The following is a 17,858-nucleotide window of genomic DNA, read 5'->3' as shown; positions in this document are numbered from 1 at the left end:
GATTGGACAAAAATTACTCACAATATTTTCTCCATGAGTTATAGATACTTCTCCGGCACAATTCAGGCTGGCTAGATATGAACTAAAGTTTTTATCTATATCCTCAACTAATTGTTGCAACGGCGGTATCCATTTCTTGCGAATATTTTCCATCTCTTGATTAATGTTGTGAACTTCAGCAGTCTTTGCTTCTATATATTGTTTCAACTCTTCAACGTCAACTTTTACTTTTTCAAACTCTTGAAGAACCTGTTATGCAATGTCAAAGTAAGTTTTAGAAACATAAATTAATCAATTTACCAACGAATTGCATACTACTTCGTCGCTAACGAAGTAAATACGAGTAGCAGGTTGAAAAAGCTGAGGAATTTCTGGAGATTATAGCTCAACAAACAATTATTCAATTCCATTGGGGTTTGTTTTATTAGAACGAATGTAGATCAAGCTTTACTTAGATTTTTTTCTTATAATGAATCAACCGAAAACATTGTTATTGGAAATAACATTGACCAATTCACTCGGTGTCATGTTTTGGGGTGCCCACGTTATCTCAAAAATGGCACACTCGATTCACTTCGAATTTAAAGACAGCATTCTTGGATAGTTTAGCCTCTTTGCCACGTCGGAAATTTTTTCCAATTTTTTAGGTAAAAATGTATTCTTTTTCTTTCAATTGATAAAAAAAAAGTGAGGCCACGGCTAAGAGGCTAAATTATCCGAGAATACCGTGTCGAAATTTAAAGTAGATCGGTTAAGTAGTTTCTGAGATCGCGGGTAGGACAAAATATATGGTTGACGTCACTTTTACTGAAGCCTGATCTATATACTTTTGAATAAAAGAAACGCTAATGATTTGAAAAATGTGTTTTTAAGATGTAAATTTTCAAAATTCATCCACCTCTTCAGCTGTCTACTCTTATAACCCGCTTAAATGATTTCACACTCACATTGTCTCCATCTGCATTGTTACCCAAACAGAAGACTTTTGCTTGAGATACTTTTAATTCATCATTAATATCTTCAATATTGTTAGGCAATTTTGAAAAAGCTTTGTTCAATTTGGCAAAATCTTTATTTTGGGGTTCAAGACCATTTGTCATAACCTTGGCAGCTTCTCGCAATCTGCTTGCTTCGGTTCTCAAGGGCTGTAATTCCATTTCACATTTACGAACAGTTCGTTCAGCTGCAGCGCATCTTTCTTTCATCTCACGATATTCATTTGTTTTGGCAGCTAGCGTGCGTTGCAATAGTTTCATCTCCAACTTAGAATGAGCACCGTTTTTACTGGTCTCTATGTATTCCTCCAAAGCTTCATTATATTTCTTATAAACTTTGATTTGCGCTTTTACGACAGCCTAGAATTATCATCGTAATTACATTCAAAGGCATATACGATTATAAAATAGGAGAGTAATGAGTTATGGCCATATTACAATTTTGCAGATATGTGTAATTAGGCAATGTATACTAAAGTTGACAAACACTGATTCGCGTATGTTTCGAAAAATCTAATAAAATTTGGGGGAATGCAATCCTGTTTAACCAATACAAGACATCCACACTTACCTGAATTTCTCTCTTACACGTTTCCTTGATTTCTTCGATACTCGTTCTCTGCGCCTGTAGCAAATCGATTCGTTGTGTTGTCATCGCGATTCTGGATCTGACTGTCTTCATTTGTTCAATGTGATGCTGACACTGTCCTCTTTCTGCCCTAAGTTCTACCATTTCTTTCTCAGCGTCCTCGAGTTTCTTTTCAATTGCTACAACTTTTTGTGCTACTGCTGTCTTACGTTCCACAAGTAATCTCAATCTAAAATAAAGATTAGAATATCATTTTCGTGCAATAATAAGTGCGCAACCATTCAAATTTTTACCGTTGTTGGATGTCATTCAGCTTATCGGTATCCAGGATTACAGAAAGAGAACCATTGCCTGCAACGGTTGACATTTTGGTGGATTTTTCGCGGGTGTATTTAGACTGAGATACAAAGTATGATTTATTTCCTGCAAGTTGTAGAGAAAAATTGTATTAATGAACACATATGAGGTGATCCGAAACGTCTGTATCCCTTTGTGACGTTGGATTCCTTGTGAAAATGTAAGACAAAAATTATTGACGCATGAACAAACAACAGTCTTCAAAGTATGTAAGGAAAATAAGTACAATTATCACTATTCTTTCATTACCGTTATTTGAAGCTGCATCCAAAAGTCCAAGACTTATTTTGTACAAACTGTAGGTGTTACTAGGTAAATCTTCAAGATAAACTACACAGGTTTATTACTGTTTCTACGAAATTAGAATGCATGCTAAATGCACAACACGATTACTTTGATAAAAATGATTTTGGTAACTAATATTGAAAGGTGATTAAAGTGAGGAGTATTACTAATGATACCAAATTTTTGTAACATTTTTACTAGGAATCCAGTGGTACAAGTGTAGAATAACTATATTGGGTAAATAATTTTACTAATAATACATACGACTATAAAAGCAATTTATTGCCCAAGGAACGTCTTGAGCGTTATTTTCAACACTGTCATTCCCCACTGGTATGTTGTGTATTCGATAGTTCATTACCAAATAGTTGAGAATAGTCTGAGGGGCGTCGACAAGTGAGCTCAAGTAGTACTCAAAGCCATATTGTGCAATATTCTCGATAGGTATATTAGGATTCATGTTGATTATTTTGTCAGGATCTGAATGAACGCAATTGATTTGGAGTTTTTCCTGATCTCTCAAAAACTGCATCAGCAAATTCATGTCTTGTTTGTTCTCACAAACAAATGCGCATAAATCACGATTTGAAATAATATTCTCGAAATACTTTGAATATTTTGCACTTTTGACGTTAATTTTGATTAACATTGGTTCGTGAATTATGCGAGAAAATTTGTCAGTGTTCTCTCTCAACCATACGACAGCCTTGTATGCATCCTGGCTCCTCTGCCTCAACAACGCTAAACGTTGCCTCTCCACATCTTTGACAGACTGCAGCTCTCCCTCAAGGACTGGAATCCATTGCGAATATCATTTTTTCATTAAAACGTAAACGAGTGAGATATTTTACTGAAATTCAACGACTTAGATTCATTACTTTCAAATCTCCAAGTAAGAATTGAAAGACAATTTAAAGTACCGTTAACATTTCCTGGAATATTATGAATTTTCTGATGGATAGGCTATGTAAATATACAGGAAAGTTTCTGCCCAGCTATAAAGACCAAACGGGATGAACAGAAAAGCTATACGTTTTGGTTGTTCAAAAAACACGACTGACAAGTTTCGGTATAGCAACTCTTGACCAGTATTCATCTAAATTTAGTATTTCCACATAATTCAAAGTGGGAGAGTAACGCAATTCAAGAAGCTGTTAAAAATACATAAATTTTAGAGGAAGATGGCTTAATGTGCGAGGAAAACCTCGAGTTTTAATTGTACCAGGTCGAAATTCGAGAATTGCTAGCCTTTGCGATGCTTTAATATGTTTTTATAGGATTATAGGATTTCTGCTAATGCCTACCTCGTATTTGTGACCTGATCTGATCCTCCTCTTGTTTGAATCTATGTACGTGACTTGCGAACTTGTTTATGAAAGCTCTGTGATTTTCGATACGATGTAATATATCTTGTTGTTTTTCCACCAGGGATTTCTCTGAAACGAGAATCATATACCACAATAGATAATTTTATTGTAACGCAAATTTATTGCCAACATATAATGAAAATTTACTTTGCATTATTTCTTACCATCTCCAAACTCATTGGTAATAAGTTCGAGATCATTTTCAAGCTTGCTTTTCATCTGTTGTGCATTGGCAATCTCCTGATCGCGAGTTACTTCTGCATGTATTTGAGCCGCAAGTGATTTGTCTCTTTCCTGAATTTTTTCTTCGTATGATAAAAGTTGATCAACCATACTCCTCAAGTTGCGAGCTTTAGTCACCAATTGTTTACTCTGAAACAAACGAACTCTATACTGTTGTAACGACATGAAAGGGAAGACTGAGCCACCCGTTGCTTACAGCAAAATAAATAAAGCACTTTGGGCAAATTAAGAAAAGATTAAATGTTAAGGTAAATATTCATTATCTAAATTTCCTTTAAGATATCAATCGAATTAGTTAACATACGAAATTATTGAAACTTGCAATAATTAAGTTCCTTTAGAGCATGATTTACTTAGGAGTTTTATTTTTTGATGATAGATCAAAATCCTCTGCATGTTTGTAGAATACCAATCTTCTCACCAAAATCTTATCAGCCTCAATGTTTCAAAGGAACTCAAGACGGCAATTTTTCAAAGAGTACTTACTTGTGAATTAACTGCACGCTCAGCATCACTATAACGAGACGTTATCTTGGTCACATCTTTATCAATTGGTTTCATAGCTTCTCTTAATTTTTCTTGTTCTTTGGAAGCTGCATCCCACTCTTGCTTTGCCTATAAGAATCAAGATCCAGACAATGTAGATTCACTGTTGGATTGGATATACAGATAACTTAAATATTTCGTTCCCTGCAAATAAATAATTTCGTAAAATCTAAATCAGATGTGATATGAGATAAGTTTTCTAAATACTTGAAAAAACAGTAATTTAATTCAAAGAAATGATGAAACGCAGCTTCGAAGTCTCTAAATTTTGTTTTTTACACCTCATTATTGCTTCCGAATTATTTTGTAATATATTTTTATGCATTATGTCTTGAATTGTAGTAAACTTGTAACGCTATAACCTTTTGATTTGAACCACGGAAATGTAATTTACTGTTAATCTCGTTTCCACTAGTTTTTCAAGTGGGGTCCAAAAATCATAAAAGTATGAAATTAAAAAGTTACTGAAAACCTTGTTCCAAGTCATGTAAGAATTCAGCAATTCCCATCAGTAATTGCAGACAATTACCAAATTTTTTGGGGCAGCAATCTCAGGGCTGTCAGTTTCGTTACAAAAATTTGCCCATGGCTGATTGTCTTCGTTTAATTTTATGTTTATTCTTTATGTTATGGTCTCATATACGCTTGTAGTTATTATACCCCTTTTTTGTGAATACGATAAAAAAAAACTGATTTAATATCTGTAAGAGCAGTAGCACAAAGTAATAGTTCAGTAAATTTTTAGAACAAATAAAATAGTTTATAAAAAGAAACTAGAAGTTTTAAAACCGTGTCGATAGTTTCAAGAAATCGATGTATATTTTTCAACTTTTCAAGATTATTTAGAAGATCCCATATGACTCTTGGTTCTCTGATACACCCTACCACAGCTACCAGATACTCGGTTCAAGGAGGTAAGTTGGCTAAAAATCTACTTTTTATCAATTTCATGTAGACATTTCACGTATATTACAATCATAAGTTACGAAGACATTCTTAAAAATATAATGATAAAAAACACTGAATTTATAAATGAAAGCTTGTTGCATGTCACATGGTTAAAAATCTAATAGATTTCTTTCATTTCATTCTACAATGACTCGTTTTATTCAAAAGACTATTTTCTACAGAATTACTGGAACAAAGTTTCTTGTTTTTCAGTAGTCAATTCAATATTACCATTTGTTGATTATTCAATTAATGTGCAACTATCTAAATTTAACCACAACTATATATTCTTAAAAGCGCCATTCATCTCAAATAATTGTGTACATAACATGTGAAAATTGCAAGTTATGATAGTGAATTGTTTTCAGTCTCGTTGTCAGATATATTTAGTAACTTACCTCCATTAATTGCTGACGACCTTGATCGTACTGGAGCCAAGCTTTTTTTTGTTTCAGGTTTAAGATCTTTGTCTTGATAGCAGTTCGTTCTTTAATACCGCCAACAATCTCCTTCAATCTATCGTACTTTTGTGTCTGTCGTTCAAGCAAGTTACCTTTGTTAATCAGTTGTTCCTGCAGATCAATGTGTCGCTTTCGATACTCTTTCAGCTTAGTGTGATATTCAAGCAGTATAGGGTCTCCCACAGATCGTTCTGTGTTTTCGAGCAGCTCTTGGGGATTCATTTTAGAAAAATCTTGAACTTTATCTTGTGGCAAAAACTGACACAGATTGTCAACTTGAATGTTGAGGCTCGTGGTCAATTGTTCCACCTCTTTCAGGCTTACATGTTTTCCATTAAGCATCCATTGCGTATGTCCATCCGACGTTATCGTTCTGGTGACAATATGATTTTTTTTCCCTGGGTTTTTCAACTCGATTTCTATTTTCCCTTTCTGCCGACCAGATTTCACATACTCTCCCACATGTAACGCTCTTCCAATAACTTTTGGTTTCCCTCCCAAGCCCAGGACTATGGCGCACACAATTGTAGACTTACCTGTACCATTGGGACCAATGATAACGTTTAGATTTCGGCCTGGCTTTATTATCGCATGATCGTAGGTCCTGAAATCCATAAATTTATGTGATCAACACTGTTGTATCAGTAAATATCTGCAGTGGGAGTTACAAACATAGCAATAATAATGGTAAGATGAAGATTATTCATCTCTCATCTCGAGGATCTACATGATGAGGTTAACATTGATGAAATGAGAAAATAACAACTTTGTCAGAATTTTCCATAATATGTAGCAAATAAATAGGTCTGTATACAAACTTACACAAAATTTTCAACGCATATCTTGACAATAATGCCACGTTCAACATTGCTATTAGCCATTGTAAATTGGTCAAGTGATTTTTAAACTCAAGCAAACTGCACTTGGCATGTATCATTTTTATCGAAAAACCATTGCTAGAGTTAAAACGAATCTCACGATCAAATGCTTGTCTTCGATCTTACACGAGGTTCAAAACTTTTTATTTTTGCTTCGGTACTACGTACTCCGGTGTGAATATCCCACGGCGACCCACGACGCTGGACGCATACTGCCTTTGGTTTGAAGTTGGCACCAGATGAATTTGTCCAGTTTTGAAGTCGCAAGCCCACTGAGGTGTAGTACCACTGATATATATCAGTGTATGTAGTACACAGTGAATGTAGCCACTTCTAGAGGTTGACAGAAACCACGCTGAATGTTTCTCATTCCTAATTCAATTTTTTTTCATAGTGTGATAGATTCAATTAGCTTATCAGTTTCGTGTTATTTTAGTACTTCGTACTGTGCGGGTATATCTGTTATCGGTCGTGTATATTATCCGAATAAAAATGCCGGGAAAGCCTGAAACGAGCCTGAAAGAAAGTGTTACATGTCAAGAAGCGGAACAAACGGCGAACGATTACCACGAACAAGTTACACGTGAATTAACGCAAACCGATCAGTTGAATAAAAAGTTGCTGACATCATTTCTTGAAAGGATGAACAATTCGTCGGGAGAATTCAGCTCTCAAATAGAAAATCAGGAAAAAAATGTTGATGTTTCGAGCCTTCGAGAAAATGAGTTCTAATAGACAATCCGTACCCTAAATCGTTTCCGTATACTGTTACTAATAACATTACTGTATATACCTTTCATTTTGAGGTTATCCCCATGATCGCCCAACTTTTCGTTACGGCCGCTCTATCCGCCATTTTCACACACCTTGACCGAATGATTGGCGGGAAAGCGGTAGTTGAGTCCTTGGTTGACATTTCGATACAACGATCACCAAGTTCCCAATAACGACTTCGAGTGCTTCGGTCCGACAACAAAGAATTCTCTGTTGCTATCAACCTGAAATTGGATTTTCCGATTTTAAGATGTCCGTGGCCGAATTGTCTGATCCTGAAGACAGTTTGCTTCCGAATGATGTTGACGATGAAATCGGGTCAAACACAGGTGGGTACGCGTCGGATGAAGCGATCGAGGATAATTCGAACTTGCCAGAAAACGGAAATGACTCGGACAATCCTGATGGTTCAGGACAAAGGAGGATCGATCCATCAACCTCGGGCCAGAAACGTATCGTGCGAAACCCTCAGCCAAAATTGGATGCTGAGCGACTGAAGGGGCCAAAAGGGATTCACATGATCGAGAAACACTTCGAGAACTTTAAATTTGAGGGAAAAGGCTGCGAGAAGAAAGACCTTGATCGGATGATGAACAAATTAGAATATTGGGCGCACAGAATATTTCCAAAATACGAGTTCGATGACTTTCTAGGCAAGGTTGAAGTCTTGGGGAACAAAAAGGCAGTTAAAACACATCTGACAAAAATAAGACTTGGAATGTTGACGGATGAAGAAGTCGCGTTGAACGACGTAATGGAGGAGGAGGATGAGCCCGTTCAAGACTCCGCACCCATCGATGAGTTTGACGCCCTGATTGCTGAGGAGCTTGAGAAGCAACGTCACTCCGTTACCCCTCAACGACCCCATGCCTCCATTGTTTCGAGCAATTCTAATGCAGCAATTGGAAAAGCTATCGCAACATCCCACCCAGACATTACCGATGAAATGAAAGAAAGAATGGAGAGGAACAGGCAATTAGCAATTCAGAAAAGACTTGCCAGAATCAAGGCCGAGGAGGCGAAAAAAATCGCTTTGGAAAGAGAAGTGATAGGAAGTCAAGAAGATGTTGCTCCAATGCCAAACCACGAAAGTACAGTAACAGATTCAATCGGTGAATAATTCAAGTTTGATTTTAACATTAAGTTATCACATCACTTTCATCGATTCCCAGGAGAATATTCATGGGTAACATTTTCAATAACTGTCCATGTTTAGCAAAATATTTTATGAAAGAAATTTAGTAAGCCCCGTTGCTTTTACAGAAAATAATCCAAACATACCAAGCTGAATATCTGGTATCAAAAACTGTAACAGTCTGAATTGCCAAGAAAAATTTATTTATCCACAATATTTTATAATACAATATTTTCAAAATAACATTTCACTTATTTTGATGGATTAAATGGTGAAGTTCTAATTTTAGAACTACTACGTTTCAGATTTTATATTTTCAATGTGAAAATTTCTATGAGAAAAATGTTTGTAACCTTGAATTTATTACACTTTACCTTGCCACGCAGACTTTGAAGCCCATTGTTTCTTAATATATTCAAGTATTTACACTTCCGTTTTTTACATTATTGGGCACGAGCGATATATTCATATGTACAGTGATCAATTTGTCTTAAAAGCTGTAAACTCTGCACATCGAGAGTAAAAAGCACAGTGTTTCTGTAGAACTACTATTGAATCGAAAATCTATATCTAGGTTGATAACTAAGAATCTTTGGGTATACTCATAAATTCTGTACAAAATTCTCTACTCTGTAAGTATACCATAGGATCTCTTGAAGCTTATCTTTTCGACTCACTGTGGCAGGAGCATACTTATAGTCTTTAACGCAAAGCATGAATACACTTTAAGTAAATTGCAGGTCTATTTCAAGAGCTCGTGGTGAATGAACCATTGCTTGACGCATGTTAAAGTTAGGTATATAGATAAATAAATAGCATTTAAATTACGAATATAAAAATATTTAATAAAAAACGTAGAATTTTATAACTACTGTTTTTTATTTGCACAACTTAAATTTTCTTGAAATGTTAAAATTCTGCGAATTTACTAGGCGAGAGATTAATTACACGAAGATATAATATAGCGGGGAAACGTCCACCTGATTTTCAAGTATTCGATAGAGTTCCAATTTGACGCTATATCTCCGTATTTCATGCCAAATTTTCACTAAGGTATTACAAAATATGTATGCAGCTTTGGAATATTGCAAGTTTGAGTATTTTTGAAGAGACTCCGTTCGATTATGGGTTGCGAAGCGCAAGAAGTTTCGCTACTGCTTTATATAAAAAAATTCAAGGATCGCTATTGTATACTTATCTGCCGCGATTCCACAGTCTTAATTTTTTTATGATTTTCAATTATGACTTTATAAATGCAATTATAATAGATGTGGTGAAAAAAGATTGTTTGAAACGATACCAACGTCCATTAGTCATCCTAATCGATTCTAACGAATTATAACAGAATACACCTTATAGACGTCTCGGGTATTTTTTTTAGACCTAACTATGGTTTGGGTTATTTTAAACGATCTGGAAAAGCCCATTTCAAAGGCACGCTCGTGCACTAAACTGCTAAATAAGAGAAATTAAAAACAGGAAACGTGGATGTGAGTCAAAACTCCAAATGGTTGGAATTCAGGTTGACGACTATGTGGCATCTCATCGGTTGAAACGGTCGTAATACCGGACGAATTGAAAATATTTCAACGCATCAATATCCTTACTGGTTCGAATTGTCGAGTGTTGAAACTTTCAAACGATTGTAAGGAAGTAAGAAAACCTTGCACGAAGCATTTATTCAGGTAGGGCCTTAGAAAATTTTCAACAATTTTATCATTCTTCAGTTTGGCTCTCCTCTAGATGATTCATACCACAGATTCGAAATTCTAGCGTTCCGCAACGTGGTTACACCGTTCATAATTTTCCTTTTAATAATTCGAACTAACACGAGATTGGTGAAAAAGAAAGTCAATCCGAAAAGTAATTTATTTCTGAATTTGAGCCCAAAACCCAGTAAATGTTTCAGTAAAATATCAAGATCGCCATGAAAAAATCGCCGAGCATTGAATCTCATACGACAGTGTAGTTATTCATCCGATTCCTTAGCTTATAATACGGCGTATCTAGTGACGTGTGTCGCACCAGGCTTGAAATACGAGGATTCTCGCCGCGGCCACGTGCAAGCCAAACATGAGATAAGAAGCGCATATATGCACAGATATCGCGATCACGGTGCATGCCAGTAGATGATACGAGTATCGCGCCTTGGTGCCTAGGCAAGTTCCTAAACGCACGATCGTGGATCAACTTTCCCCGGATGAAACGGCCCAGCAGCTTTAGTGCCTCCGAGTCTTCCCTGAGATTCGTCACGTCACATAAGGCTGTTGGTCGCGGTGTTACGAGTCAATTTACGCGCAACCTGTCAAAACACGCTGTACGCACGTCCGCGGTTAATTAGTTTCCGGATCGTTGACTCCCGCCCTGAATGTGCGGTCGTATCGCGACTGCTCTCACGTGCGCAGCCAAGCGAATCGAGATGACTTACAACGTCCCGGCTGTCGTTGCGATTGTAAGAACGGTAATTTCGCTCGGCCTCCTGCTTCCACCCGCAGCCTCAAGGGCCCTGGAATTTCCGCCAAGCTTTCCGCTGCCGCCGGCCGAAAAAGCTTCGATGCCCGCCGATCACAGACGGACATCCAGAGAGCTCGAGGAAAGCGCCATCGCCGCTCTGTCGAAGCTCGCCAACCTTCGATTTTCGAGTCCCGAAACGGTTCGGTCTTTAGTCCCAGAAGAAATGGCGCCACCGGAAGCGGGGACTAACTTCCGTGAACCATCGCCGATTGCCGATTCGCCGGTAGAGTTTCGGCGTGCCGAGTTCAAACCGAGGAAGTTCCAGTGCCACCCGATCGAGGATATCTTCATTCCGGCGGTTGGTAAGAACGTTCCGGCGTACATCTGCAGCCTCCAATCCCGCCGGTTCGTCATCTCGAGCGAGAGATTCGCTCAGGACTACAGGAACCACCTCGAGGTCGACGTCGACGAGACGACCTTTCACCGGCTCCAGGCACACGGTGACACAAACGGTACTGGAAACTCTGTCGCTAATGTCATTCCAGTTACCTTGACGCAGCGACTGGGCGAACAATTTTACGGGATTAGAAAGAGCTAGGAAAACCCAGAGGAACTTTTTTCGTTTACTCGTCAAGGTGTTTTAGATATCGTAAGGTGATTAATGAATCCGGGGAACTCCGGTGCCGGTTGACACATTTGGCGTGTCGTTATTACCCGGCCAAATTACATTCGACTTGCGTACAACGACAAATTATTCTCGCTTGTTGTCTTTGCGTCGATGTGTAGATGTCGGTTTCCGGTATTTACTCACGCGATTCATACGATAAGAGACACCAGACCCCGGATGTTAATTTGAGACCATAAAATGTGTACCATAAAATGTGTGACATCTTACGCATTATGTGACGAAGGAAAAATATTTTTACCTTTATTTTAATACTGTGTTGAAAATCGACTGATAGTGTAATGTATCGTATGAGCAATGAAAGTAAACACATCAAATAAGTAAGAAATAAAAGTTTATAGACGTGAATAATATGCGATCCGATCATCGCCACTTACACATGTGTCGTGACAATGATCATGCCGCGTTTGACGTCATTCTTAATGCCCGACGACATTCCGAAATTAGCCATCACGCCCACGATTTTTATACATTTTTCAAGTATGAGTAATGATTGCAGTTAAATACCGATAGAAACTATTCCTGCATACAATACCGAAAGATCTGAATAAAGCGACACGATACTGTCCGTTGAACTGTTACACATACCTAAATTTGGATGTGGAAAAACTACATCTATATCTGTAACTCGGTTACCCTTGACACTATTTGTTCGTGATTTTGTACAATTTCTTATGTCCCCTTATAGTTCAAAATGATTACCCTAACTAGAATAGTAAATGGAGAAGAGTAATGAATGATGAGTGAGTATATGGCAGAGGTCTGGCGCTGCGCGCATGTTGAATTATTGAAACTTAGTTTCTACCGTGATTTTTACACACAGGTGCTAAGCTGATTATTACAATTTATCGATGACGTCACGTGCGAGGTTGTTTAGAATTCTTCCTAACTGCTAATGCAAACCTGGCTCAAACCGTACTTGATGAGTTCTATAATAACAAAATCAGGAAAGATGTTTTTTTTTCAACGATTCGAAGACTACGTGTGATTTGTTTTCGAGAATAACATCATTGTTGAATCGACGAAACTATAAAACGTGCGTTTGTAGGCAGTACACAATAATTACTTGTAGAAAATGCTTGATAGTTTTATAAATATTATTTAATAATTTTTTTGGTTTTTTTTTTTTTTTTAATCATTATTTTTATAAAAGTCCGTCTTAGAAATAAAAATGTAGCATTCAATTTGAACGTGTTTTTCTTTTCTGCGTTTTCTTTCGTACGAAACGTGTAACATTAACAATTCGTTACTCGCAATTATTGATCAATTTCAATTAATCGGATTCTCTCCCAGCTGACTTCGCAGCGTTTTATAATCAGCTACACCGTCACGCATAAAGTTAATCAACGAAGCTTCGTTTTGGCAATAGGTAATTTGGCTCCTCCTTGCATTCTTTGCTACAGCTTAACACTGGGTTACGTTACGTTACGTTAACTTAACCAGCGTCATTCACTCGGATACGTTGGCCGCGGAATCATCAGACGCAATGCCGCTGCTCTCAAAGTTATCTTTGTTCCCGTTTGACAAGCTTGAAGAATGCTCGCTCACTGATTCTGCGCTATTGATTTCCCCCATGATGATCATCGGCGAGTTGGCTTCCGGATGACCCTCAGCCGGTGTTCCAAAATCCTGACTGTTGTGTTGCTGCGGTATTTCCGCCGGCAGCTCCGGGTAGTTCGGATTCAAATCGGCAGCGTCGGTCGGCTTGATTTGATCCGACTTCTCTTCAGAACCGAGCTTGTCCGAGTCCTCTGCTTCCTTGGCTGGGACGCTGTTCAACTGAAAAAAAAAAGATATTGGTTCCATTGTTTTATGAGCTTAATTATGGAGGCCGTTTTGGAAAATTGACACGCGTTATTCCAAAAACAAAACAAGCCTCGAACCGGTACACACAGAGAAAATATTTGGTCAATTTACAAAACATGGTGTGTAAACATGGCAACAGAAATATTTTATTGACTTAAACTAATCTTATTTGTCTCAACAAAATAGTGATCACATCGCTGATTCGGACCGGTATTGAGCGAGTCTGCATTTTTTGAATCAGGGAAACAATTCTTTCGCCATGTTTCGTCGCCATCTTTACTAAATTCAATTTGTTTCTTGTGTGTAGACACGTGTGTGCGTAGACACTACTTGTACTTGTAGTTTCGGGCTGTAATGAATTCTCTGCAATTCTGGTTGATTCAATATCGCTGTTGAACATAACCGTACGTCGAGCATCCATCATTTGTGTACTTTTCTTTGAATTCCTGCAAAGTCGCCATGTCCGTCAATATTCATCCTATAATCACCGTATTTATTCTTAGAACGTTTCAAGAAGTACAAGTCGTCTTTTTATCATGAATGTTAAAAAAAATAGTCTTCTAAAGTTGTAATCTAAAACTATAGCCTTACAAGTTCATGCATCTCTGTGGCTAAAAGTATGTTTAAAGCACGATATACGGATACCTCAGTACGGTTACCGTTGTCATCTACTTTCTCGCATATCTATGCGAATTTTATTCCTGTTGCATGTACAATGCAATTATCACAGTCGTAATACACGTTTTGTATTTCTAGGAACGTCTTTACTTTCAAGTTTTCGAGTCTATTATCACGAAGTTCATAAGTTGGGCACGGTTATATTACGTGTTGGCTTGGCGTAAAATAAAAAAAAATATAAAAGAAGAAGGAAATGGATCATTGTTGCCCGTAACTACGCGATCAGTTATACAAATTGTTTTGGTCATTGAAGGGATAGTCGTACAGGGTCTGTATGATCCACGTATTTTCGAATAAAATCAACGCCAATGGAATTGAATAATTGTTTGTTGAAATACAAATTCTCAAAACATTCATCCACCTTTTAAGCCACAATTGTACGACCATTCGAGCATCACATCGAGTCTCCTTATCCATTTTTTTTTCGTAACATTCAATTCGGTTCATGCTGGAATCCATTTAAAAGGTGTCTTTGACTATCTACCTCATTTGCGCTCTCCTCGGAGAGGGAAATCGGTGGCACTTTTTCCGCCTCGGAGGTCTGTTCATCCTCGTGTTCCTGGGCAGTGAGAAGCTGCGGTATTCTGGACCTGTTCACCTCCAGCGTGACCGCCTCGGATTTTTTCTCACCGTCCGATCGGTTCGTCTCCCGGCGTTGCACCGCCGTTGGCGCCGGCTCGTCGAGGCTCAAGACCTCGGCGTTTGCATCGTCGTTTTTCTGCTCAGCGCCTAATTCGTTGAGCTCAAATGCGCCCGGTGTGCTTTTTTCGACCTTGTCCACACCGTTCGAAACCTGCTCGTAGTCAACCGGCTGCAGAGCGTCCAACGCGATCGGAGATTCCTTCAGGTTCTGTTCAGGGTATAACGTATAAACAAGGGTGGAAAAACTTAGCGAATGTACGTATATCGGAAGGGTTTCATGAATTACAGGCATACAAGAAACCCCTTCATGCCCTCTGTAGTCACTTCTCACTATGCATCCTCGCGGACCTCCAGCCTAGGCAGTTCTAGCTGCATTTCTCGAATGCAATAAATAAACACATGGAACCATATATGCGTGTAAGCGTTACAGGTACCTTAGAAGATGAGTGCTCAGCGAAGGCCTCGGCGAGCGCGAGGTTAATATCCTCCAAGGGTTCATCGCCGTTTCGGATGTAGACCGGAACGTACCCAGGAATTGACGGCAAGTATTGCAGAGGTAGGGTGTCTGTATGCAAAATTTAAAAAAGAACGTCATTATAATGTTTATCAACCTTTTATTTCTCGCAAAACTTGTCAAACAACTATCACTACTTTTTATCGACGCAAGTAGTGTTCTTTTTATATGTATATGTATAGTTTGCACAAAGAGAACCAGAGGAAAAGATTCTCACGGAATCGTGTGAACTAGCGATATTTTTTTCTCAAATCGATTTGGATTCAACTGAAACTCTAAGGATTCGACGATTCTACCGCAATAAATATGAAGTTCAATTTTTGGTCAGGTCGAACCTTGTAACGTTGTATTGCACAAACCTACTTCATACTTTGTACTAGCATTACTGTAACTTCAACCTCGTAATTTATGTCCAAATTTAATAAATACTGCATAAAACCTTCGTCAATGATAATCTTAAAATTTGACTAAAACTCGAGAAAGCGGAATTGAACCGTGAGATGGATTTTCGCGAATGAAAGCAGTTTTGCGAGTAAAAACTACTCGTAATTGAAAAAGGCGGTTTTAACGCAAGGACATCGGTCACACAGTCTAACTCAAGAATATGTGCATATTCGTAAGTTAGTATGAGTCGTATTCTGTTGAAAGACAAAGATCTCGTTTCTCTAATCCCGAGTACACCGCAACATTCGTTCGAGGTGTGTCTTGGATGAAAATTTCACTTCACAATTCCACCAAGTTTTTACGAAAATCCGTAAGCAATGAATCACTTGTACGGGTTCACTTTGATATATAATTTTGATGATAGTAAATTGTGCGATTCGAGTATGCGTGATCATTTCGATCGTTGATAAGATAAAGGTGCAGATCTTTTTCTAAGTACGTGCGTACGACGTGGTCAAGTAATATCCGGTACTCACTGGCGTAGGTAATGATAAGGAAGACGAGAATGAACCCCGACCGCAGCATCCCAACGGCTCGCATCTTTGAACGGTACTGGGCCCCCCGCCCAGGGGGCTCTCTAATATATATGTACGCCCCTCTCCTCCCTACAGTGCGAACTGCTAGGCCCTCCCAGGATTCCATCCCGTTAATATCAGAGAATGAGGAGAAACATGACTAGAAACTAAAAGAAGAAGAGAGAAAAATGAGAAGTAAATAAAAAAGAGATAAAAATAGGGGCACTCGGTGTATCACGCGAGCCGGATGAATTGCCGGGATGGAAACGTGGCAGCTCGACTAGCAATCAGCACGCACGCATCATCGGCATGTTTTAATCACGAAAGTCCGCAATATCGCGATGCGTGAAAAATATTGTCCGAATCTTTTTCTCTTCCTCGGATATAATACGTCCAGGTATAACAGTGTGAGTGGAACTACAGAAATGCAGAGCCGTAACTTGTTACGCGGTGTTGGCCGAGACTCTCGGTATGGTCGAAAGCCGGTGGAGACAGGTCCAACCTGTTGCAGAAGCGAGTCACAAAGCGAGATCTTGCAACCTTGAGCCTCATCTTCCTGGTCCAAGATCTACTGGTGTACGGTCGTCGTCGAGTTACAATCGAGCTCATAGGAAGGATGAAAAATACGAGGAAGGCCAGACGGATCAGGTCAGGGGTTAAAGGTCAAATTCGTAAATCCACTCGCAGTAGTTGCTCGAACAATTCGTAGGCATATTATAATAACAAAGGCTCGATGCCCTGCGGAAAGCAAAGAAATTAGTTACACCTGTTGACAGCAGTTACCTGTAAGCAATTAAAGTAATCGAGAAATTTCATCATACAAGCCTATTTTCGTTACAGGGTGACACGAGTATCGAAATCAAAATTCAAAATTAAATTCGAAGACGCGAGTGAACTTTTGTTCAGATTGGTACGAGATGTTGAACTATTCGTACCATAGGAATAAGCGGTTCCTTTTTTAATTCCGTACCGCAAATGGCAGGGATGTTAGCTTGCGTTTTTTATTATGCCAAGCAGTTTTGTAAAAATTTCTCTTTAAAACCGTTCTCGAAATGTACCTGTAACTTGTCGGAATACTAAGACTGCGTGTCCGTTATTGATGTATTAAAAAATCTTAGTCCCGAAATGACGATAGTCGAAAAAAGTATTTCATGTTCTTTTGCATAGGTCTTATTTAACATGACTTTGATATAAATATTAGTTCAAAAAGAAGAATGTTTTTAAAAAATCCGCACGATTCGCAATTTTTAAGATACGAAATATTGCATTTGTTGTCATATTAATATATAATCGTGTTTGTTTGATAGATTACCTTTGGTTACAAATCGTCGAGTCATGGATTCTTAAAAAACTCTATAAGGTACCTAATATTCCACGTTATCAATTCAAACATAACAAATGCCAGTTTTACCTTACACTACGAATAACAAAGAAGTTTGTTAAATTCAAAAATAAAACCCCAATGCATCCATGTGATCTCCGAATTGTCTGAAACGTAGAACGTTTTCGCGTTCTTTAGAGACTTGGACAGGGAACAAGCAG

The 17,858-nt window shown here is 38.3% G+C and overlaps 3 protein-coding genes across 6 annotated transcripts in view; 1 reads left to right on the top strand and 2 right to left on the bottom strand.

The window, feature by feature from the left end:
• Positions 1–6,909, bottom strand: part of LOC124180122 (structural maintenance of chromosomes protein 5) — a 148,661-nt gene extending 141,752 nt beyond the window's left edge. For 2 of the 4 annotated variants that reach the window (XM_046565222.1, XM_046565221.1), the window contains exons 1-10: positions 6,614–6,909; positions 5,729–6,395; positions 4,323–4,451; positions 3,758–3,965; positions 3,531–3,662; positions 2,491–3,018; positions 1,878–2,007; positions 1,567–1,813; positions 948–1,355; positions 22–249 (exon numbers count right to left, since the gene is read on the bottom strand). In XM_046565222.1, the coding sequence (XP_046421178.1) occupies positions 22–249; positions 948–1,355; positions 1,567–1,813; positions 1,878–2,007; positions 2,491–3,018; positions 3,531–3,662; positions 3,758–3,965; positions 4,323–4,451; positions 5,729–6,395; positions 6,614–6,672 (2,736 nt within the window). In that variant the 5' untranslated portion in view covers positions 6,673–6,909. The remainder of the gene's footprint in view (positions 1–21; positions 250–947; positions 1,356–1,566; positions 1,814–1,877; positions 2,008–2,490; positions 3,019–3,530; positions 3,663–3,757; positions 3,966–4,322; positions 4,452–5,728; positions 6,396–6,613) is intronic. The other 2 variants (XM_046565223.1, XM_046565219.1) reach the window with 2 other exon arrangements.
• A 492-nt stretch (positions 6,910–7,401) lies between these two features.
• On the top strand, positions 7,402–9,443 carry LOC124180128 (protein TIPIN homolog). Its single transcript, XM_046565238.1, has one exon. The coding sequence runs from the start codon at positions 7,694–7,696 to the stop codon at positions 8,561–8,563; it is 870 nt and encodes a 289-aa protein (XP_046421194.1). The 5' UTR covers positions 7,402–7,693; the 3' UTR covers positions 8,564–9,443.
• Positions 9,444–12,034: 2,591 nt separating this feature from the next.
• On the bottom strand, positions 12,035–16,432 carry LOC124180127. The gene is made up of 4 exons (XM_046565237.1): positions 16,278–16,432; positions 15,278–15,408; positions 14,686–15,051; positions 12,035–13,496 (listed from the first exon to the last, which is right to left on the bottom strand). The coding sequence occupies exons 1-4, from the start codon at positions 16,339–16,341 to the stop codon at positions 13,167–13,169; spliced, it is 891 nt and encodes a 296-aa protein (XP_046421193.1). The 5' UTR covers positions 16,342–16,432; the 3' UTR covers positions 12,035–13,166.
• Positions 16,433–17,858: the final 1,426 nt, after the last annotated feature.

Source organism: Neodiprion fabricii, chromosome 4 (assembly GCF_021155785.1).
Source record: "Neodiprion fabricii isolate iyNeoFabr1 chromosome 4, iyNeoFabr1.1, whole genome shotgun sequence".
Classification (NCBI taxonomy): domain Eukaryota; kingdom Metazoa; phylum Arthropoda; class Insecta; order Hymenoptera; family Diprionidae; genus Neodiprion; species Neodiprion fabricii.
The sequence above is the reverse complement of the archived record's forward strand: the minus strand, read 5'-3'. Positions and strand labels throughout refer to the sequence as shown.

What these genes read in the sequence shown, in the direction of transcription:
- LOC124180128 (XM_046565238.1), top strand. Translation starts at nt 7,694, where the DNA reads ATGTCCGTGGCCGAATTGTCTGATCCTGAAGACAGTTTGCTTCCGAAT.
- LOC124180127 (XM_046565237.1), bottom strand. Translation starts at nt 16,341, where the DNA reads ATGCGAGCCGTTGGGATGCTGCGGTCGGGGTTCATTCTCGTCTTCCTT. An exon ending in CCTTATCATTACCTACGCCA is followed by an intron (nt 15,409 to 16,277) that starts GTGAGTACCGGA and finishes TTTTGCATACAG; the next exon opens with ACACCCTACCTCTGCAATAC. An exon ending in CCGAGGAGAGCGCAAATGAG is followed by an intron (nt 13,497 to 14,685) that starts GTAGATAGTCAA and finishes TTTTTTTTTCAG; the next exon opens with TTGAACAGCGTCCCAGCCAA.